This window comes from Dichotomopilus funicola, assembly GCF_033296635.1.
Source record: "Dichotomopilus funicola strain CBS 141.50 unplaced genomic scaffold C8A04scaffold_27, whole genome shotgun sequence".
NCBI lineage: Eukaryota > Fungi > Ascomycota > Sordariomycetes > Sordariales > Chaetomiaceae > Dichotomopilus > Dichotomopilus funicola.
In genome coordinates this window covers 37,070-58,839 of record NW_026944048.1, presented here as the reverse complement: position 1 = coordinate 58,839, position 21,770 = coordinate 37,070, and the positions used below count along the sequence as shown (strand labels likewise).

The 21,770-nt window shown below is 55.3% G+C and overlaps 6 protein-coding genes across 6 annotated transcripts; 3 read left to right on the top strand and 3 right to left on the bottom strand.

The window, feature by feature from the left end:
- Positions 1 to 975: 975 nt before the first annotated feature.
- C8A04DRAFT_11787 (kinase-like domain-containing protein) lies at positions 976 to 2,676 on the bottom strand (the record flags this gene model as incomplete). The annotated part of the gene is made up of 1 exon (XM_062777090.1): positions 976 to 2,676. The coding sequence occupies one exon, from the start codon at positions 2,674 to 2,676 to the stop codon at positions 976 to 978; it is 1,701 nt and encodes a 566-aa protein (XP_062637422.1).
- A 1,123-nt stretch (positions 2,677 to 3,799) lies between these two features.
- Positions 3,800 to 4,964, bottom strand: C8A04DRAFT_28165 (uncharacterized protein; the record flags this gene model as incomplete). The annotated part of the gene is made up of 2 exons (XM_062780548.1): positions 3,800 to 4,423; positions 4,497 to 4,964. 2 exons carry the CDS (start codon positions 4,962 to 4,964, stop codon positions 3,800 to 3,802), a joined length of 1,092 nt encoding a protein of 363 aa, XP_062637421.1.
- Positions 4,965 to 5,716: 752 nt separating this feature from the next.
- On the top strand, positions 5,717 to 7,524 carry C8A04DRAFT_28164 (Myo-inositol transporter 2; the record flags this gene model as incomplete). Its single annotated transcript, XM_062780547.1, has 3 exons — positions 5,717 to 5,945; positions 6,020 to 6,834; positions 6,904 to 7,524. 3 exons carry the CDS (start codon positions 5,717 to 5,719, stop codon positions 7,522 to 7,524), a joined length of 1,665 nt encoding a protein of 554 aa, XP_062637420.1.
- Positions 7,525 to 9,508: 1,984 nt separating this feature from the next.
- On the top strand, positions 9,509 to 11,495 carry C8A04DRAFT_11793 (major facilitator superfamily domain-containing protein; the record flags this gene model as incomplete). Its single annotated transcript, XM_062777093.1, has 2 exons — positions 9,509 to 9,960; positions 10,031 to 11,495. The coding sequence occupies 2 exons, from the start codon at positions 9,509 to 9,511 to the stop codon at positions 11,493 to 11,495; spliced, it is 1,917 nt and encodes a 638-aa protein (XP_062637419.1).
- A 1,244-nt stretch (positions 11,496 to 12,739) lies between these two features.
- C8A04DRAFT_28161 (WD40-repeat-containing domain protein) lies at positions 12,740 to 15,185 on the bottom strand (the record flags this gene model as incomplete). The annotated part of the gene is made up of 6 exons (XM_062780546.1): positions 12,740 to 12,775; positions 12,826 to 13,257; positions 13,327 to 14,478; positions 14,703 to 14,866; positions 15,016 to 15,032; positions 15,139 to 15,185. 6 exons carry the CDS (start codon positions 15,183 to 15,185, stop codon positions 12,740 to 12,742), a joined length of 1,848 nt encoding a protein of 615 aa, XP_062637418.1.
- A 3,523-nt stretch (positions 15,186 to 18,708) lies between these two features.
- On the top strand, positions 18,709 to 19,934 carry C8A04DRAFT_28160 (eukaryotic integral membrane protein-domain-containing protein; the record flags this gene model as incomplete). Its single annotated transcript, XM_062780545.1, has 2 exons — positions 18,709 to 19,085; positions 19,169 to 19,934. The coding sequence occupies 2 exons, from the start codon at positions 18,709 to 18,711 to the stop codon at positions 19,932 to 19,934; spliced, it is 1,143 nt and encodes a 380-aa protein (XP_062637417.1).
- Positions 19,935 to 21,770: the final 1,836 nt, after the last annotated feature.

Genomic DNA, 21,770 nt, shown 5'->3' with positions numbered 1-21,770 from the left:
CGAGCGACCAGTGATGATTGCATTTGCACCCACCAGGCCCGCTGAACGAAAAGCTAAGTTGCCAAGCAGCCGACGCAGGGATGGCCGGGACCTGCCTCGCCTTGGTTCGTGCCGCCCATGCCATCCATGCTGTGTCTGGCAAGCCGCAGATCGTTGACGGAACTGGGTGGGGGTGTGGCACAAAGATGGGTTCGCATGGCTCAAGATGGGTGGGCTGAGTGCGTGGACGGGGTGGCTCGGTATGTGGGCAGCCACAAAAGTGAACGAGAAGGAAGAATTGCTCCGACAATCTTAACCACCAGCCTCACTCGCTGTCTGTCCTCCCCCTCACCATTCAGCCCCCATCAGGTGAGGTATCGGATATCAACCAGGCAGTGATATTTTTCCCTTCTGCACATTCCCGCCCGCTTTACATTCCTCGTGTTCAAATTCCAACCAAGTCCCCGAAAGCTCGCCCACGAGCCAACCAAGAAAAGGGTGATTCGCCTGTCGGTGGGCGGCCGCGAGGGGCAGGCCCAATTGTTCCTGTCTGAAACGGCATTCCGGGCCGACTGGGTGCCTAAATCCGGCATGTCGCCCGCGTTCTTCGAGATGACGTCGTCTGACGCTACGAGTTGAAAAGGAGGGGGGAAACGGGGGAGAAGAACGATGTGGGAGACTTTTCGCAAAGATGCAACAACCCGCCGTTGGTGCATCCGGATGCTACTGTGCACTGCGCTCCGGTACCATCCGCTTATTGTGCTCCAAGCGCTCCACCCGCAACCCCGGCAACAACCCTAACCCTGTATTTCAAGGTGCCGATCAAGGCTCAACGGTCAAACTGTCCACGACAATGGAATCACGGATGATATGATGGGTGGGAAAATCGGCAAGCGAGTTGTTCATTGGGTCCAGTCATCTGCGAAGCTCCTTGCTCACAACAAAAACTGTTTCCCCCGAGTTCAACCACCCGCCCTGCCGCCCTCCAAGCCCCCATCACACCGCACGACATACCTGCGCAAGCGCGATCATCTTCAACTGTGCTGCCGTCCTACTATCGTGGTTCACACGGGACGCGGTCCTCGGCCTTGCTGCCTCCTTTCCGCCATCACTGCCCCTTGAGCTGGTACAGCTTCCAATGCTAGTCCCAGCACTCATTCGCTTGGGGTCACCATCGGTTGACCCGCTTCCCCGTTTGGTTGTTGCGGTTGAGAATGACCTGATGCCCGAACTGGCCCCGCTCATCTCTGAATCCGACCTCATCCGGGGCCCGGCCAGACCAACGTCCCACTGGAGGCCTGGCCGTAGGCAATGAGGCTCTACGATACCGCACGATTCGACGAGGATCTGACGTATCTTGTCGCGTACCTCGTAGATGGTGATGCGCTCGTGGGGGAAGAAGGCGAGCATTCCTTCTACCACGTGCAGCAGTGGCGATATACCCTTGAACAACGGCTCGTCCTTCTTTGAGGCCTCTTGGGACAACTCCGCCATCCAGCTCTCGATTTGTATCACATTCTCATGGAAGGATGCGTCGGAAAAGGGGCCGCCACGTCCTGCGGCCCTATGTTTCGCGGAACGATGTGCAGCAAAGGGGCGGCCTTGTTTCTTGAAAAGGAAGCTGACCAGTTCGAGAATGACACATCCCAGCGAGTAGACGTCGGCCGCCTGAGGGTTAAATGGTGACGCGTGGACGTCGTTGTCGCCGTTATCGAGCCAATGATGCAACGTGCCTGGTGACGAAGAGGGCAATGCAAAGACTTTCTCTGGTGCGGCGTAGTCGTACGCCTCTCGGTCGAATGGTGGGCTCTCAGTGGTGCCGCTCAGATGCGTGATGTGGAATGGTGTGAAGCCTGTGAGGAAGACGAAATTGTCCTTCGAGAAAGTGACTGTGGATGGCCGGATGTTGCCGTGTGCTCGGCCACGGCCATGGAAGAAACAGACTGTTTCCGCCAAACAGTAGATCCAGCTGAGCACGACTTGGCGCTGAGCCTGCTTCTCCAGCTTTTTCAAGCAGCCTGGCATGGTGGTGAGGAGAGTTTTAAGACTGAACTCGGGTGGTGGGGTGAACAGAACATATCCATATCCCTTATGAGTGTAAGACGCCCAGTACGACATGATATGTTCATTCCGGATATCCTTGATGCTCTCGATGTCGTCCATGAACTCCCCCTCACTGGTGTGCTCCTCGCCGAGACGTATTCTGCACCTGCAAAACAGCATCTCAGGCTGGGTGGCAACGGTGACTTGGTCGACATGTTGGCCCTGTGTAACCGGGCTCTTTTTGCTGACCACCTCGAGTGGGACGACTTCGTGGTCTTCATAGTCGATGTGAGTGCCGTTCTCAAGCTCTCGAAGGAGGTAGTGGAATTGCCGGTAGTAAAACTTCTTGTCGACTCTCCCGCTCCTAGAAGACGACAGCCTCAAGCGCCACACTTCGTCGAGCGCAAATGGGAGATCTTCATCCTCCAGCGAATTATCGATAACGTCGAAAATGCGATTCGGGATCCCCAGGTCGGCAAGAATGAGGAACAGTTTCCTCGCCTTTTCATCGATCCATTCCCAATACGTGCTATCGGTGAGGTCGTCACCAAAGTCTGGGCGCTGATCCAGGCGGTTGACGGCTTGAGAGTTAAGACGGTTGCTAACAAACTGTCTTGTGACCATGTTCTCGATTGCTTCGCTATTCCACCACATGATTATTAGCAGGTAGGGTGGAAAGCCGAGGTAGGCGCAATAATGTCGGGTTTTGAGGGGTTCGCGGGGGGTGTGGTGTTGCTAGGTGGAAAGTTGGGAGATGTCTTGACTGCGAAATCATTGTGCGGCAAGGCCCTGGAAATAAATTAAAAAGCTGTACTCTGTGTGACATCGCCGACAGGGCCAGTGACTTTGGGAGGAATGTGGGTAGGAATGTGTGCGAGGCAGGTGAAGGCAACCGCGCGATTCGGCAATGGAGTTCTGGCAAGAGCGTTCCTGCCGTTTCTGAACTTCCACTTTCGTCCTGGCTTGTGATCCCAGCTAGCACACCACCTTGATAAGACGACGCAAGTTGACCAATCTGGGTCGAGTATTCGGTTAAACCATCCTTTGGGGGTTCTGCACATATTCTGGAACTCCGCTTTCTTGATTGTCATTCGTTTCTCACGTGCATGGTATTAATTCTGTCAGGTGTCACGAGCTTTCTTTCCAGGTCGGGAGCCCGATCAGCTATTGGGCGGTACACGATCCGACTTGAAATTACTCTCGCGTACCTCTTAACTTGATGAGAGTCTTAACAACCGTTGCAAATTTGTACAGTTTCGATACCATCGCGAACGACAGCCGTGTGTGTCATTGTAATATACAGAAAATATCTATTCACGTAGGGAAGCACCCACACCAGCCATAGCATATATGGCTCTAATGTCGTGGTAGGAAGCCATTAAACCGTACAGCCGGTCGGCCATAAACTGCCCAACGTGCGTTGCACGGCCGGACACTGCATACTGGCTAACTAGGCACGTCAAGCTCAGCCGACGATGTACTGTATACTGGTCAACTGCCCACTTTGAGGCCGGCCGAACATGCCTTGCAAGGCCGGTTGAATAGCCGCAAATGTAATGTGTTCACCCATATCCCACAAGAGCCAAACTCGATGAGCTACGGCACGCCGCCATATCCTAACATTATGTTGGCTGGATCGAGATCATTGTGTCGGACATCCGGGTATTCATGCTTGATGATTTTAGGTATCCGCCGTTCCAATGCAATTAGATGCTTTTAAACTCCATTTTCTCAATAGATCTGACGCCGGCGCCAGCCAATCTATCATCCCTAGAACCTACAGATCTTCTATCAGTGGACCCTCCTTGCTGCTCTCCCTCTTTAACCCCTTCCTACCCACAAACGTGTCCATCGCCCGATCAACCTGCGCCAACCGCCTCGCAATTGCCTGCAACGCGACTGGTAGCACATGGTACCAGTCAATCCACCGCGCATACAACGGCATGCCAATCGCGGCATTCTTGCCATGGTCAATCGCAGCAATAATCTCCTTGGCGACATCAACCGGCTCAACAACGGGAGCAATAAAGCGGTTAGGCGTCTGCACCCCGTAGAAGAGCGGAGTGCTTAGCTGGCCCGGCGTGACGAGAACGGTCCGAATCTTTGGGTGCGACTGGCGAAGCTCGGCGGCGAGTGAGCGGTGCAAAGCCGAAATGCCGGCTTTGGCAGCCGCGTAGTCGGTCAATTGAGCCGCTCCAACAGTACCGATGACAGATGAGACAGTCACAATGGTGCCCCCGCGCTCATTTCGCGCCAGAGCGGGCAGGAAGGTTTTGAGGGTGTAGAAGTGGCTGAGTAGGTTGGTCGATAGGGAGCGTTCAATCTCGGGGAAGGTGAGGTCGAGGAGGGGCTTTCCAATGACGATAGCTGCGTTGTTGATTAGGACCGTTGGTGTTCCGAGCTAAAGAAGAGAGTTTGTTAGTAAGTACAATGCTTCCAAAGGGATGGAGGGGGTGGTGGTGTGGGGGATGTACATCTCTCTCGATCTCGGCGGCCACGCGGGCAATTTGGTCCTTATCCGTGACATCGCACTTGTAGTAGGTCACGCCCCGAGCCTCGCCATTCTCCATCTCAGCCACATCCAGCACAGCAACTGTAGCGCCGCGCATACCATACACTTCGGCAATCAGTAAGCCTAGCCCGCTCGCTCCACCCGTTATGACGATAACTTCCTCGCTCAAATCAACCTCGCGCGGTAGACCGAAAGCGACACGCTCGTTAATGGTGGCGGCGATCCAGGATAGCGAGATGAGCGTGGCCCAGGCGATAGAGACGAGCATGGGTGGTGCGTCCCAAAACATGTTTTGGGCGCGGAAGCATAGCGGGACAATCCAGGCGATGAAGGGGTGGAAGAAACTAGTCTTCAGGACCTTGACGATGAGGTCGATGGACAGGGGCGCGAACCACGAATCCCGCTGGGGCGGGGTGGCATCCAGCGGCATCGTGAAAAGGATGCGATAATATTCGGATCGTGGAGGTCTCGAGTTGCGAAGGTGCGACGGATGCGACAGGTGCGATGAATGGTGGTGTTTACGTATGCGGCGAGAGGATCGTCGGATTATGCGATTACGTCGTCGAAATAAGTAATAGTCAATCAAGTAAATAAGGATAACAAGTAGAGTCTCGTATTTGTAGGAAACGAAGAGGAAAAGGAAAACCTAGGAAACAATGTTTCCGTGAGTGTCAGGAGACGGGCCGGCTGTGGGAGTTTAACTCTTCGAGGCGTCAAGTGTCTTCGGCAACATGGCATCGACAACAAGTGTCGTCTTTGAAACACCCCTGATCCGAGCGCTGCACCCCTCGCTCAGGCGATGTTTCAATTGAGCTGTCCGCTGCGTACCCCTGTCGCCCTGCAGATTCCAGCGCACTTGTGCGGTTAGGGAGCAGCCCGAGGCACATTTGAGCCGGGTTGTTTGGCGGCTCACGGTGGATCTTTACAAGGGTCGGTCGCTGGCAGACGCCGGGACTCCGACGTCATGTGCTGCGCTCCGAACAACCTCCTCGAACTACCGTAGGTATCCACCACTCAACAACGCAACGATCCGGTGATTGTGTGACGTACGAATTGCGAAGACGGCGCGGGAAGTACTATTGATTTAAGGTGGATAAGAGTTTAAAGAGCGATGCGTTATCTGCCATAGAACCACCGAAACCGACAACGATCGACTAAGCAAGCGATGCCCTGACGGCGACAATGAGTAGCGCCCAAGAGCCGTTGATCTCACGGCACTCCTCGCCGGAAGGTGACCACGATGTCAGCGACGATGTCGAGTACGGCGATTATAACCACACGGCGGTAGCTGGCAACAATGATGATGACGATAACACCACCGCGGATCCCACAACGCCCAGCAATTCCTCACCCACGCTCTTCATCTACCTCCTCACCGTGTGCGCCGGCATCTCGGGCCTTCTATTCGGCTGTATGTCCCATTCCCAATTTAGAATTATGAACACTCTCACCTCACACCTGACTAACTCCGTCCCCTCGATCCAGACGATACCGGCGTAATCTCCTCGACCCTGGTCACCGTCGGCACCGCCCTGACCCACCCCCTTCCTCTCAGCTCCCTCGACAAATCCATCATCACCTCCTCCACGTCCCTCCTCGCCCTCCTCATTTCTCCCTTCTCCTCCTACCTCGCCGACCGCCTGGGCCGCAAGCGTGTTATCCTGTTCGCCGACGCGCTCTTCATTGCAGGGGCCTTGCTCCAGGCGGTGAGCAACAATGTAGGCACGATGGTGGTAGGGCGAGCGGTGGTGGGTATGGCAGTGGGAGCAGCGAGTTTTGTGGCGCCGCTGTATGTGGCCGAGACTGCGCCGGCTGGGTTGAGAGGGCGGTTAGTGACGATGAATGTGATTTTTATCACGCTTGGGCAGGTCGTGGCGTATGTGGCCGGTTGGGGACTTGGGGAACTAGGAAGTAGTGAAGATGGGAGCGGGGGAGGTGAGAATGTGGGGTGGCGGTGGATGGTTGGGTTGGGTGCGCTACCGGCGATTGTGCAAGTAGTCGTGATGCTAGCTATGCCTGAGACGCCGAGGTGGTTGGTGATGGTGGGCAGAGGTGAGGAAGCTAGAAGGGTTGTGGAACGTGTCGTTGGAGGGAGTGGTCTGGGGCGGAAGAGGGAGGTAGATGTGACCATAAAAGGGATTGAGGTGGAGGTTAGAGAGGAGGATGAGGCGAGGAGGTTACGCGGGGCCGGGAAGGCGGCGTGGCTGGATTCGGCCGAGGAGTTGTTCAGGGTCAAGAGAAACCGCAGGGCTCTAGCAATTGCCTGTCTACTGCAAGGGCTGCAGCAATTATGTGGATTTGTAGGCCACCACCTACCTCCCCAAAGGTCTTTGAACCCGTAAATCAAGTGCTAACGGAACCGAACACAGAACTCGCTCATGTACTTCTCGGCCACCATCTTCACTATGCTCGGTTTCTCGATCCCCACACTCACGTCGCTGGTCGTGGCCGTCACCAACTTTGCCTTTACTCTTGTGGCCCTCTTCCTGATTGACCGCATTGGAAGACGGCGCATACTGCTCTGGTCGATTCCGTTTATGATGGGCGGCCTGCTCCTCGCAGCCTACGGCTTCTCCTTCATCACGCTCGCAAACAGCGACTCAATCGCCAGCAGTACCGACGGCGACACCGAACCCCCTCCCGCGCGGGGCGCCGCACTCACCATCCTGGCCAGCATCATGGTGTACGTAGCCGGATACGCTTTGGGACTCGGTAACGTGCCGTGGATGCAGAGCGAGCTATTCGCGCTCAACGTGCGTTCGCTGGGTAGCGGCATCGCCACGGCGACCAACTGGGGCGCCAACTTTGTCATTGGGCTCACCTTTTTGCTACTCATGGACGCGCTTACGCCATCTTGGACGTTTGTGTTGTACGCAGGGATATGTGCCGCTGGGTATGGGCTGGTCTGGACGTTTTATCCCGAGACGGCCGGGCTCAGCCTCGAGGAGGCGGCTAGTCTGTTGGAGGATGATCGCTGGGGGGTGCGGTGACATACTGGGGTTCAAGAATAAAATATACTAACAATGCAACGACCAAGCCGGGACACTGCACACTGCGAGTGTACGTACATCCCTTGCGCAAAGTGGACTACCCGTTGATGTCCGGGACGGTGTCGACACCCGAGACCGAGCATCCCGACAAGCCCCACGTATCGGTGATAACAAACATCAGGATATCCTTGCCCGGCGAAAAGGTTTCTCCTGCGCAACTGTTGGAACAACGTACCGAGGCACCATCGCCCATGCTCAATTGTGGCTGCACAACCGTTAACAGACAGACTAGGGGTACCCTCGGGCAACAGCGGCAATTCGCGGCTAAGCGAAACAAAAATTTAACAAGAAACGAAAGAATTCGGTCGCCTAGACTGTTGGGTCCGGCGTTACTTTGACTAGCGGCGTTGGGCCGCGAAGCTGAGAAAAGGGATGTCGGTCGGAGGGGTTCCTTTTCAAGAAAGAAGAAATTTCCCAACTTGAAATGATAGCTCGGCTCAATCCCGGACACGCCGCGGTCCAAGACATCCCCGGAGGCTTCGAGACTCACAGCGGGACGAGCCCCTAACGGCAGATCACCCCGGGTGTTTGATTGGCCAATTGTAGGGCGATGGCATGCCTCGAATGCGCTCCAGTGGTTCCATTTCCGTTTGGCTGCGCCTTCCGGTGTGGATTACGTCAAGGACCGGACTTAAGGCGGTCGTGCTTTTTTTCCTTCGTTGGACCCGAACGCAGTAGTTTAGTGCCGAATCCCGTTCCCGATGTTCCAGAAAGCCCTCCGTTAGGTATTCACGATTGCCAAATCAACGGGATTCCAAAGCGAGACAAATGGTGAGTAATGACCACGCGGCTGACAAGGTACGGATGCATCTCGTACATTCGGATGCCCTGCAACATCCTGCGTATGGATTTATGATACAGTATTTTGCGATCGCCTTGTAGGTTTCAACTTCAGGTTGGCGCCCATATGCCACTTGAACTTCACCGTTGGGCTCTCATGAAGAATCGGTCTAGGGCGGTCGGTATTCGCTTGGCGGAGATGAACGGATCTTAAGACCCGTGAGACCCTCCTTCAGCTGGGGGGGCTGGTGAATCTGAAGGAAATTGTCGATTGTTAAAAACTCTGAACAAAAGTCAGTGCCGTATCCGGGTGAAACCGACAGAGGAGAAGTTTGCCCCCCAAGCGGGGCGCCCAGCGACTTCAACCCGCCCGGAGTGTCGGCATGCTGTGGCCCGTTGTCAACGGCCCTGAAAATCGCATCACATTTACAAAGTGGATAGCGTTCACGGGTTTAACAGATACACTAGTTACTGACAGTGCTATGTAGAAAGCTGAAGGGGTAACGTTTGCTTTCCAATGACTCGGCATTGGTAATCAACAAACCTGAAGCCAACAACCTGCCCCGGTGTGAAAAAGCGCGAATGCCGAGGCCGCATCATGCAACCGCCGAACGGGTCCTCGGGCACCGCCGAAAAGGCGTCTCAGGGGGGCAACTTTGGCGGGCCGAGGGGTCACAACTTGGCACAAACATGGGTATCGACGGTCATGGAACCATGGAGCCCACGGAAAACCGTCCAAGGTGGACACTTCGGAGAAAGTCTTGTCTGCCCGCTAGTAGAATCCATGATTCACGTCGGTCGGGAATGTATCCGGGATGTGTAGATCCATCTTGTTTATTAGGGAGCGAGTTCCCCCTTCCCATCGCCCTTGTGGGAGGCGAATTTCATCACCACTTTTAGACGACACGAATCTCAACAGCTCAACACGCACGAACACATATATACGGGACGAACCTGTGGAATCGAACAGAACGTTGTCGTTCTATTTACCATTCCTATTTTTTTGGGTTAATACAACAAGGGCTTTTATTCTTGACCCACAACACATCAACTCTCCCTCGACTTACACACCAACGACCCCCAACAACAGCCCTCGCCTCTACCCACCCACGGACCAGAGAGAAACACATAACACACGGTCCCCATGGTGTTAAACGACGCCGACCGCGCCCTCGAGGCGATCGAGGAACAGGCCGTTGCCCACCCTCGCCGCAGCGAGGAAATCGAACGGGTGGTCTCGATATCATCCGTCTCAACCTCGTCCTCCTCTTCCCTTGATGCGTCTTCCTACCACCGGGCATCCGGGGCCGTAGCAGGGTCAGGAGGACTCGGGCTCGGCTCCGAACTGGACCGCATCGATACCCAGCGGGACTTGGACCGTCACCAAACGGAGTTGAGCCGGATCCAGACGGCGCGCAGCCAGCATAGCGGGACGGTCGGGCGAGATGTCAAGAGCAAGGACTGGAAGAGGCCATTGCCAGGGTTTGGCGCTGGGAAACCGTACCCACCGCTGCTACCGAACCAGGACGATTATGTGGTTGAGTTTGATGGACCTGACGACCCGCTACATGCGCAGAACTGGGCGTTCAAGAAGAAGTGAGTCTCCCCTTTATTCCGTAAACCCAATGATATTGGAAGTTTTGGAACAGAAATTAACAATCCATAGGCTCCTGACGGCCATCATGCTAGGATTTACTACCATGACCGCCTCCTTCGGCTCGAGCATCTTCTCATCCGCAACTGTGGCGGTAGGTGTCGAGTTCGGTGTATCTTCTGAGGTCTCTTTACTCGGCGTCTCGCTGTACGTGATCGGGTTCGCGACGGGCCCAACCCTTTGGGCGCCTCTATCTGAGCTCAAGGGCCGGCGCCTGCCGCTGGTCCTCTCCATGTTCGGCTTCACTATCTTCAACATCGCCAACGCCGTTGCCAAGGACTTGCAAACAGTACTCATCACGCGCTTCTTCGCTGGGTTCTTCGGCGCCTGCCCACTAGCCGTCGTCGCTGCCGTCTTCTCCGATATGTTCGACAACCGCACCCGCGGCATCGCTATCACCGTCTTCTCTATGACCGTCTTCACCGGCCCGCTCCTAGCCCCCTTCATCGGTGGCTTCATCGTCACCGCGCCCACCCTGGGCTGGCGCTGGACCTCGTGGATCGTCACCTTCATGGGCGCCCTCGCCTTCATCCTCGACCTCTTCTTCCTGCGCGAGACCTACCCGCCCACGATCCTCGTCGGCAAAGCCGCTGAGCTCCGCCGCCGCACCCTCAACTGGGGCATCCACGCGAAGCAAGAAGAAATCGAAATCGACCTGCGCGAGCTCGTTACCAAGAACTTCTCCCGCCCCATGCGCCTGCTCTTCACCGAACCCATCGTCTTCCTGCTCTCCCTCTACATGGCCTTCATCTACGGCCTCCTCTACCTCTTCCTGACTGCCTACCCCTTCGTCTTCCAAGGCGTCTACCACATGACCCCCGGCGTAGCCGGCCTCACCTTCCTCGGCATGGTCACCGGCCAAGTCATCGCCGGCATCGTCGTGCTGCTCCAACAACCCTGGTACCAACGCAAACTCGCTGCCAACAACGGCGTGCCCGTCCCAGAATGGCGACTACCCAGCGTCATTGCCGGCGGTGTGGCCTTCGCGGGGGGGCTTTTCTGGTTCGGCTGGTCCGGGTACACCGGCCAGGTACACTGGATCGTGCCGACGCTCTCCGGCCTCCTGACCGGCTTCGGTCTCGCATCCATCTTCCTGCAGGCTCTCAACTACCTAGTCGACGCCTACCTCATGTTCGCGGCGTCCGCCATCGCGGCCAACACTTTCCTGCGGTCGCTTGCGGGTGCCGGTTTCCCGCTCTTCTCGCGGTACATGTTCCAGGGCCTGGGCATCCAGTGGGCATCTACCCTGCTGGGCTGCGTGGCGGCTGTGTTGGTGCCAATCCCCATTGTGTTTTGGATGTATGGACATCGCATTCGCGCGCGCAGTTCGTATGCGCCCACGGCACCCGCGCCGGCTCCTCCCGGAACGGCTTCGTCTTCGGAGGGGGACGATGAGGAGAATGAGAAGAGTGTCAGGGAGAGCTTGGCGAATGCCGGTGTGCCGAGGGTTGATCGGGATGCGAGGAGTGCTGTCTAATATGTTTTTTTTCTCTCCCCTTTTCTGCCCGGGATTCTCTTAGTCAATAGTGCTAGGGTGGTATGGTAACGGGTCGGCGTGGCAAGTTGGCTTCTAGCATTGGCGTTTTGGGTTTGAAAAATTAACACAAGGCGGGCGGGTGTTATGCATAAGGCCATGGATCATGATATATATGCTCGCATTAATTACTCAAAACAAATCGTAAAATTTATCTCGAACAAAACTTTTATAATATGCTTGGGCTGGTTTGTGTTGTTGGCCCAATATTGTGTCCCTAATGGTGAGCAACGGTGGTCGAATAAGAAAAGGCTGACATGGGACCTGTTGATGGGGATAATTATCTGGCCCCGAACAAAAACGCATAAACAAAACGTCACCCCTAGGGAGAGTTATAGTCCGGAAGTACCTTGTTCAAAGTCCATAGCTGAGATAGCGCATATGTACCCCACGCCGCCCCCTCCCAACTCCTGTGCCTCGGAGAGGTGATAGAGAAACAAAATACATCGCTCTAAAAACAAATGCATCAAGTAGCGGCCCCAGGCAAATGCTCTGCTTTTCCGCCGTGGCGTATTCAACGCCTAAATACACATTGTACCCCTCCTGACCACCAACCGAAGCCGGGATATTTTGTGTTTTCGCAGACATGTGCTTCCCCCCAGCCTAAGATAATTCGCAATAGGGAACCGGTTTTTCGACGATGACAAACCCGTTCCATGGTATTCCCTACAACTTGGCAAGCCGAGTATATCTCAGGCCACAGATTGCAACTTCCCAACATCATCCGAGTTGAATTCTTGTCGTGACTTCAACAAATCTGCGTTGGAATTTGTCAGTGGGCGATTGAGCCCTACGGCTAGCCGGGGCTGACGACTATACCCGCCGTTGAGAAGACGGCCGCTGAGCCCATGCTCCTCGTCGCTGACGGCCGCCAAATGGTGTGTAACCGCCGAGAAGTTGCTATCGCCGGTCATCGCGACAACCGCCACAATTCTGGCGGCGTCGTTGATACTGGTCCATCATCCATCATCTTTCCAGACCCGACATGATGGTATCTCGTCTGGCTATGAGTGGCGCATCATGCCACGAAGCGTCACCGCCGGAACTCATCAGTCTGCTTTCAGTGGTGGGACGGAACCCACAATATGACACTTCGTTATGTAGCTTTCTTCGGGTAGGCTTCTTCGTGATGAGTGGTAAGGTGATCAACGCAAGCGCCTCGTGTTTAACATGGCATCGTCGTCGGATCACCTTTCCTGTTCTTGAAGGCTGATGACGGCAAGCTTGATTTTATTAGCGGTTGAACGGAAGAGCCAAGGCCTCCGGTACTTACCTTGTTTTCCAAGCCGTAGACTAGGCGTTGGCCCTCCGAGTCCCACCCGAGACAAGGGATCGCTTCATCGTTATCGGTGCTAGAGCTACTAGGGCTCTGCCAACCCGATTGTGGCACCCAGCTGGCCATTGGGGTGGCATGATCGCCAATTTTCCAAATTAGCACTCTGTCGTGTGTGGCCACGGCGATGAGCGCTCCATCGGGACTCATGGAGAGGTTATGGACTGCGAGTGGCGGCGGCATGGTGATGGAGTATTTGGGCTTGTTCTCTGGGCTGCGAACATTCCACACCAAAACAGCACCATCTTCACCCCCAGACACCAAGAGTCTTTCATCCCCGGCTGGGTCGGCCTGTAACGGCTGCCATTTGAGGCTAGCAACACCGCCATCGTGAGCGGGAATCGAGCGACGGTGGCCAGCTTCATCCCACACCTATGGAGAAAGAATGATTAGCCGCTGCAGACTGGTGATACTAGCAGCTACCCCGTGATAGAAACTCACGTCGATGTAACCCTTGTCGCTAGCCGTAGCAACTAGTTTAGACCTCCAGTCAAACTCGACGAGGCTGAAGCGCTCGTCTTTTGCGGTTTCAAACTTTTGCCCTTGTACGATACCTTGCCCGGTGCAGCGGAAGGAAGTCAACAAATCGCCACCACAAAGCAGGAACTCGGTCTCGCTGATCCACGCTGCGTCTAGGCTGTACGCGCGGAGGTCGTGGTCGAGGATATGCGATATCGAGTTCACCATCGAGGGAGACGAAATGTGGATCAAGGTGGACGTTTTAGAGGGCCCACTGCTCACCTCCGGACTGATGGCGAGGAGAAAGCTGTTGTTAGGGCTCCAGCAAAGGTTGGTGACGGGTGAGTCGAGTCCGTCGAAACGCTGCAGGCTGGTTCCATCGGCCGAACAGATGCTGACACGCGACTTTAGACCAAGCTCGGTGCCAAGAGCAATGAAATCACCGCTCGAGCTCCATGCCATTGCCGAGACCGTCGCACTTTTGGGCAGATCGTCCTCAACGATATTCATCGATGATCGACTGGTAGTATCCACGTGACCAAGCTCAGTGACCGGGGCAGCGGGTCCACCAGGAAGCGTCCAAATGCAGGCTAGCGCGTCTGTGCCAGCCGTCGCCAAGAGGGATGGGTCCCGAGGGTTCCACTCGCATAGAAGCACGAGAGGGTTTTCGGGGGCCTCTGTCGCCTCTGCAGATTCGGCGCCCAGGCGCAGAAACATGGTGCCCTGTGTCAGGTCTCGCACCTTTTCAACTTGGGTGCCGCGCGACGGGCCTTCAGTGCGCAGGAGTGGGGACTCGGCCTGCTCGCCCTCGAGCGGTGACGGGTAAGCGTGGTTATTTTCTGGTTGGGGGTGGCCGTGGTGGTCAAGGTCCATTGGCGTGGCTGCCGAATCGGGCCCATTCTCGAAGCCGTTGCTGAGCCGCGGTCTCTTTGCGGGGGACCCATGCGACAATTCGCGGTGGTGCTGCCGCTCGACCGTCCGCTTTCGTGGGTTTTCGATTTCCTCGGCCTCTGCGTCCACCTCAGATTCCTCGTCGTCCTCCTCATCTTCGTCGGCCACTTCGGGCTGGAATCTTAGTGGCCCAAATACTCCCTTCACACCCGTCTCGACAGGTGCCGGTCCGTCGCGGGTTGTCTGCAAGAAAATGTTAGTCTGCCGGCACTAGCGTCTCCTCCTGTCTACCAGCTGAGGCCGAGACACCGCCGCCAAACCAGCGGCCAAACACATTTGCCAACCGCCCACCCCTAGCTCCCATGCAGGCTGCAGCCCCAACAGGAACGAAAGAGTGGCCCAAAAGTGAGCGGAAGAAAAAGGTAGAAGTAGAAACGGTCTTGATGGCCGCAGAATCAATACCATACCTCATGGGCGACCGCAAATTGCCTCTGATAGTCTTCATAAATGAGACCCTTGTTCAGGAGCGACACCAGGGCATAGGTGTTCACGTGCGGTGCAAAGTCAAACTGTCTGTGAGGTTGATGCACCCTCCACTCCTTTTGCAGCTTGGCAGCCGTCTCTCGATAATCTGCAGCGGTCAAAATCAGTTTCGGCTCGTGCTGTTGCAACACGCGCAGGAAGCAATGACGGAAACTGGAGGAGCAGGTTTTAAAAGAAAAAAAATCAACGGGCGGCCAGCTCGCTCCCAGCGAGCCGGCCATGGCGGTGCACACATACTGGATTCGAGGAGGTATCTAATGCCCAGCGGGAAGGCACACACAACCAATGTCAGCAATCGGGCTGCCTCGAGAAGCGCGCCTTTTCGAATTACGACTCAGAACGGGAGCGCGGGTGACAAACCTCCAGACCAGGAAATTGACCCGATCCGTGTCAAGTAGCTCCTTCATTGTCGGCACGCCGATGGTCGGCAACAAAGGGCGAGGGGAGACACAATCCGTTGATCAATTTTGTCAATAGCGGTGGATGGGCGCGTCGATGGGCGCTCAATCGGCGGGCGAGGCGTTGGCGGCGCGATTTTGGGCTTGAATTTGGTGTTGAGGGATGAAAAGCAACCTCGAAAGCGCCAGGTCGAGATTTGAGATTGGCAGCGTTCGGGCCACGGGCCAGCCAGTGTGCGGGTTTGTCAAGCGCGAGGCATGGGTCCCACCCGCCAGCCAAGTGGTCCCTGCCGCTTTTTTAGGCGAACGGCCAGGATGTGCGACACGACACCCTAAGCCACTTTGAGCAGTACCCTGAGGCAAAAAAAAGATCAAACGGCCAGCCCCGCGGGGTGGTGCTGCGTGGCAGGGGAGAACAATCGATCGCGGGTCAGCAACCCCTTCGTCGATGATGAGATGGATGCCATTCCAAAAAGGGTATCCAACCAAGGAAGCAGCCCGGAAAGACACAATACACAAGGCCATTTGCGCCAGACTCAAAATTATCAAACCGAGAAAAAAATATATAAACTGGATTATACACGTGAATGAGGCTCTGAAATAAGTCGAGAGCCCATCCTCCTACCAACAAAATGCACCGCGTCTTTCCCTGTCTCCGCAGCACCACGGCAGAACGATTCCACTAAAGTTTCACGACAACCCCCCCCCCCAACGTCCCATCAAAATTCTGCGGTTTGATCCATCTGGATTCTTCTCTTCGTCGTTTAGTCATATCAAGTGTAACTATTTTCTCTTGCCGGCCCGAAGCTAGACCTTCTTTCTCTGCTGTTTACCACCCGTGCCACCGAAAATGACTGGCCGGACATCTTTCTAGACGATCAGATACTTTGTCGCAGTCGCTTTGCGTAAGACAAGAGCTTACCGAAGCTCATCTTCAACGATAATCTGCCCTCTACAGTCATACTTGTTCAGAATTGGACAAATGCGTGCTCAAAGCCGCGCTACCGGCTCCTATGGAACACAGACGCTAAGTCTGTGCTGTCCCACTTGAATGAAGCCCAGGACGCCGACCTCAACTTGCACCGGTTTGTCACAGCCGCCACCATAGAGGAGGTTACTGTGTCCTACGTTCCCGGGCTGGTTCCAGCAACCCTCCAGGTTGGCATCGCCGTCAATGTTGATGGGGAGAGTTCCAGTTCTGTGTCCGGAAAATCTTCTCGACGACGCAACTAGGGGAGGGGGAGGGGGGGCGGCGGGCAGCCGGCTTCCTCGACAATCGACGTAGCGTGTTAGATTTCGTCACAAGAAACTATTAGTTGTAGACGTCGTCCTACACGGTCCGACCGATGACAGACACCCTAGGCTTGGTGGCGACGCCTGATTTTGAAACACCTCGCCTCAACCACAGTCTTTTACTGGAATGATCTGAGCCGCAGTAACCCTACTGTTCAGTGGACGGGAGGACAAAATGGTTGAAGAGGGAGGGAAGCAATTCTCCTCATTTTCCATTTGCTAACCGATACTGACGAGTAGACATTTGCAGCCAAGCAAGAACTGGCTTACCGTTAATTACCGCCACAAGACGCACCGTTCTACGTTGCCTTGCATCAACATGCACACTCCATGTTTTAGCCACTCGACCAATGTCGTGATCCTCAAATTGGCACCTACAAAATCGGACCACCAAATTCAGTGTTGCGGCATCTGGCGACAGTAATTACAAACAGCGCTGCCAGCAATTACGCACGTGGTAGACGAGCGAAATACGATGTGCTCATGCCAACAAATCAATCTTCCGTTGGAGGTGTTCCAATCTCTTCAGAGCCGTGACACCTGTGGGGGTGAGATGGAAGGTCGGTATTGAAATTACACAGTAGTGTACGGTACGCGCACTGGTGTCGTCAATCTCGGGAAGCGGATCCCTCCACACGGATCTGGCATCCGCCCCACGAGATCTCGAGGGGCTTGCGCGAGCACCTGCTGTGCTGGCTAGATAGGCTCGACGGGGTGGATAAACTAGCGTATGTCAACTCCCGAGAAACATCGCCCGTTGAATAAACGTCAAAATTACTGCGTAAAATAGCTCACGGCCATGGGGGAGGGTGGTCATCTCCTTTCCCAGAGACACGAACAAGGCGCGCGACTCGGCGTCCCAAGTCCATGCCCCTGTCGGTGCGGTGTTCTCGGTTTGGTGTGCTGCGAGGCCTCAGGGCTGAGCGGCTGCGGGGTAACATGAGCGGAAGGTCGCTCAAGGGTCGGGAAACAACGAAAAGAAACACTGCCGTCCTTCCATGAAATGACCTGGGTATTTTGCCCAATCAGCAACGGCTGCTGGGGCCACACCCAGGGCCCGGCTCGGTGCTTATGTTTCAGGGGTGTTGACCCAACGCGGGCTCGGACATTTGGGGTCGAGAAGAAGCTGAATGCGAAAAAAAGTGTCTTCTTCCATGATGCATGTGCGGGTTGGGGAATGGGAAGCATCACAAGTCAACCGAACGACCAAGGCAATGATATAACTACGATTAGGCAGTGCCGTCTTTGAAAAACAGAGTGCCAGCCCCTCGGCGTAAGGTCATTGGGCAACTAGGTAGGCTGGATGGAAGGTTGGTGACGCCTGGAAAATGTGGGAACACAGGGAGCCCCGTCGCAGCATTAGTGTTGATCTGCCCAGAACGTCGGCAGGTCGGGTCGTAGGGAAGGGCTCTGCGATGTGACTGGTGAACAACAGGTCACGGACAATGTTCTCCATTTGAAAGCTCGCCGGGTAACGGAAAGCCGCAATTGAAAGTTTAGTTAGAGGATACACCTCGCAAGCCACAAACTGACCGGTGGAACTGGCAGCTGCTTTTTCTGTGAAGTAAGTTATATCGTGCCGAGCACAGTTACTGGTCTATACCTGTGGGTTGCGCCCGCGCCTACGGCGGCGTTTAGCAGCGACGGCCGGAGATCGTTGAGTGATGTGGATCTTGAAGGCTTTCGTTCCCTACCGGATCGGAGGAATTTCCGGCTATCCTCAAGGCGATTCTATCCTACTTTGAGCTAACTTTGTGCCTCCAGGTCATCATTGTCGTGGGGCTGCAGGTGGTGGCCAGGTCGGGGACGAGGGCCGGGGTGTGATTGGTGACATTATGGACATAAAATGTGATGGGAAATGTATTAGATATTGAGAGACCATGCACTCCAGATCACGGAATCAACGTCAGAGGTTTTAGGTGAGGACTAATCATGAATCGAAGATATAACCATGTGTCACTGGCATGAGGTTTCAAGACGTATTACAGGGCTTTTTGGACGGTTGCTCACAGCAACACGGTCGGCGTGCCCAATTGAAAATAACGTTAACTTACCCTAACCCTCAGGCTTGATGTACTCTTGTGGAGGAGGCCGGATCGGGCAAAGTTCGGCTGGTGCCCAGGCCAGGCCCGTGCCCCAAATGCCGAGAACACAGGTCCCGGCTTGCAACCAGGAGAGACAGCTTCATGATCTCGAGGGCGCCGACCTGTGAACTGATACACCCCGCCTCCCGCCCGCCATGCCGCCCCGAATAAACATCCCACCAGTCACCCGAATCGTTCTGATCGTGCTGGGTGTACAGTCGGTGCTGAGCGCAGCCATCCGATACCGCCAGTGGACGGCCAATTCCGAAATAGTCATCCCTTACCTCAACCTCGTCCCGCAGCTTTCGTTGGTCTATCCGTGGACCTTCCTTTCGGCGACACTAGTCGAGAGCAACGTTTTTACCTTGTCTATCGCCTGCGCTACTCTCTACAATGGTGGTCGCTATCTGGAACGGGCCTGGTCCTCGCGGGAGTTTGCGAAGTTCCTCCTCATCACTTCCCTAGTCCCCAATGGGCTGTGTTTCGTAACTTCGATCTTCTTCTTCGCCTTGACGCGTAATGAGGGATGGACGTATGTCGCCCGTCTTCCACCGCCTTGTCGTTCGAGTCTGTCTATTAGAAGGGGTATGCTAACTCGCCGGTGTTCCCAAACAGACTCATGACCATCGCTGGTACCATCCCCCTCCAAATCTCGTTCCTCGTCGCCTTTAGCCAACTCGTTCCGGCGCATACCGTGACGCTCTTCCGGGGCCTTCTCTCACTGCGCGTGCCCCGTTTCCCGCTCCTCTACATCATCCTCGTTACCCTCCTCTGCCTCACACCAATGCTCACGGCCGCTTCGTTCCTGCTCGCCATCTACGGGTTCCTCGTCAGCTGGACTTACCTCCGATTTTACAAGGTCGCCTTCCCAGACCTTGACACTTCGCAAACGAGCTCCCTCCGCGGCGACGCCAGCGAAACCTTTGCCATCGCGGAATTCTTCCCTGGCCCCATCCGACCCCTTATCGCAACCATCTCGGAGCAAGTATTCAACGTGTTGGTGGTCATGCGCCTGTGTGTGCCGTTCAGCGCGGCGGACATCTCTGCCGCCCGCGGCGATCATCACTCACACCACAACTTCTCGCACCGCGGCGCGCCCGGGAGCGCGCGCGCCGAAGCTGAACGCAGGAGGGCTCTCGCCCTACGGGCGCTCGACCAACGCCTGCACGCTGCCACTGCCAACGCCGCGTCCCGCGCTCAGAATGCCCCTGTCCCGCCCACCGTCGCACCGCCCATCCCTTCGGCGACGGGGCCCACTGTGCAGAACCAACCCCAGGCCACACCACCAAACGCGATGACAGCACAGGCGGGGGGTGGCAGCGGGATGCTGGGTGAGACGAACTACAACCCGGATGCAGACACGGATAGGAATGGCCCATGAGAAGCATGAGCGAAGTGATGCTACTGATGTATGGGCCTCTACGGTTTCGAGGCGTCGGGTCTCCGCCCAGTCCAACAAGGTACCTGATCCGTTTACCCGGGTAAACATGGGCAGCCGTCTCTATTCCTGGGGAAGTTCAAGAACTGGATGATCTCGGTCTCACGGTGGAGGGGGGTATGGGCCGCTACAACAAGGGGGCAAGCCTCAAGGTTGGGGCAACAGGGAAGGCAGGTCTGATTATTTTGCTTCCAAGAGCGCAAGCGCATATTTGATACCAGCTCTGGCTATGTTTGTCGGTGAAAAGTACAGGGGCCGGAAAGCCCATTGTGACAGGATTGAAGTCGGGCTAATTACTAGCCCCTCCATCTTGCCTGTCTGTTTGAGCGTGCTCATACGGGATGGGTTGGAGCTATGGGGCGAAATGCAGGGTGTGAATTTTAAGCCTATCTTTCGGTTGTATGTACGATACACTCTGCGATTGTCGTTTACTATCTATCGAAGCCGTGCAATTCTATTACGCATCTCCCCCACCCGTTGAGTGTCTATATTGAATTAGTCGAAGCTCATTCTCTCCCGTAGTAATAGTTAAATGAGTGTGGTCGAAACATTCGGATTGCTGTTATTGGGGTGCCTCAGTAACTACTATCGACTACTACGTATAGTGTACTTCAACTATCTTTGCATCAACTGCTCCTAGTAATAACCGCACTGAATATGTACATACATTCTATCATGTTTGATGAAAGCTTCCTTCCCCCTACCAACATCAGAGCTAGATGGGAACCAAATGTCGTAATACTACCCAGATTCTAGTCACGTTTACATTCTTTGAGAGTCGGAAGAGATAGCCCGTCTGCGCTGCTGAGCTGAGCCACTTAGTTCTGCATGTCGCATAAGTAATGTTTTTTTGCTAGTGTAGTGGACAGGAGTTTCTTGCCGCATTTATTTGTCGATCGATCCCAAGTTAGTTATTCTTTGACATCTACGAAGTAGGCATTGTTATCTCTGGGAATGGGTGCCGGTTTCCAAAGGCAGAAGTTTTCGGCCCCTATTTGCGTAGCATTTCTACATTTCTCTTCGCTGACACCTCTGCCAGGGCGCCGGGATGCATACATATTCTTGTGTTCCTTTCTCCACGTCGAGGACCTCTGCCCAGAGAAACAAGCATTTGAAAGACCCTCGCAGAAATGGGGAATTTCTGGAAAACACACCGAAGTGCATTGGTGCGGCACGGGGTTACGCCAAAGCAAGCGAAAGCCACAATCAATTTGTTGGAATGGGCACATACCAGCCCCCCTCCTTGCTTCCTTCCCCGTGCGCCCCTTCTTCTTTGTCGCCAGTCCGTTGGCCCAACCCGCACGGCCGGGAAGGGTCCGCGGCGTGCGTTTGAGATGAGCCAGACCCTGGTCGGGCAAATCGATCACCACAAGCCAATTAACCCCTGCCCGCCCATCGCGGGCGCCCAAGCAAACCTTGGATGCGGCACGGCGGTTTGCTGTGGAGGTTCATGGCCATTAGAAGCAAGGCCGTCGCGGCCCAGCAATTACACTTTATTTGACCATGGCCATACCGGCACCCTCTTCGCTCGTGTCCTGGCCCATTACACTAGAAAAAGGTGTCGAGTCGCTCAACCGCGCAAATGCGGAGGTTGCAGAGCAAAGTACTATGGAGATCGCCGTGATGCTGGGTCCGCCGTTTTGCCACTCTGCTCCTCTCGAGCAACCTCCACAAGGGCCGAGGGTGTGGCCGAATGCGGACGGGGAGGGGGTGTGCGAAGGTTGTCGTGGTTCTTTGCTTGGCTGGCGCCTGGGCGTGTGTTGGGGAGCACCCAAGCGT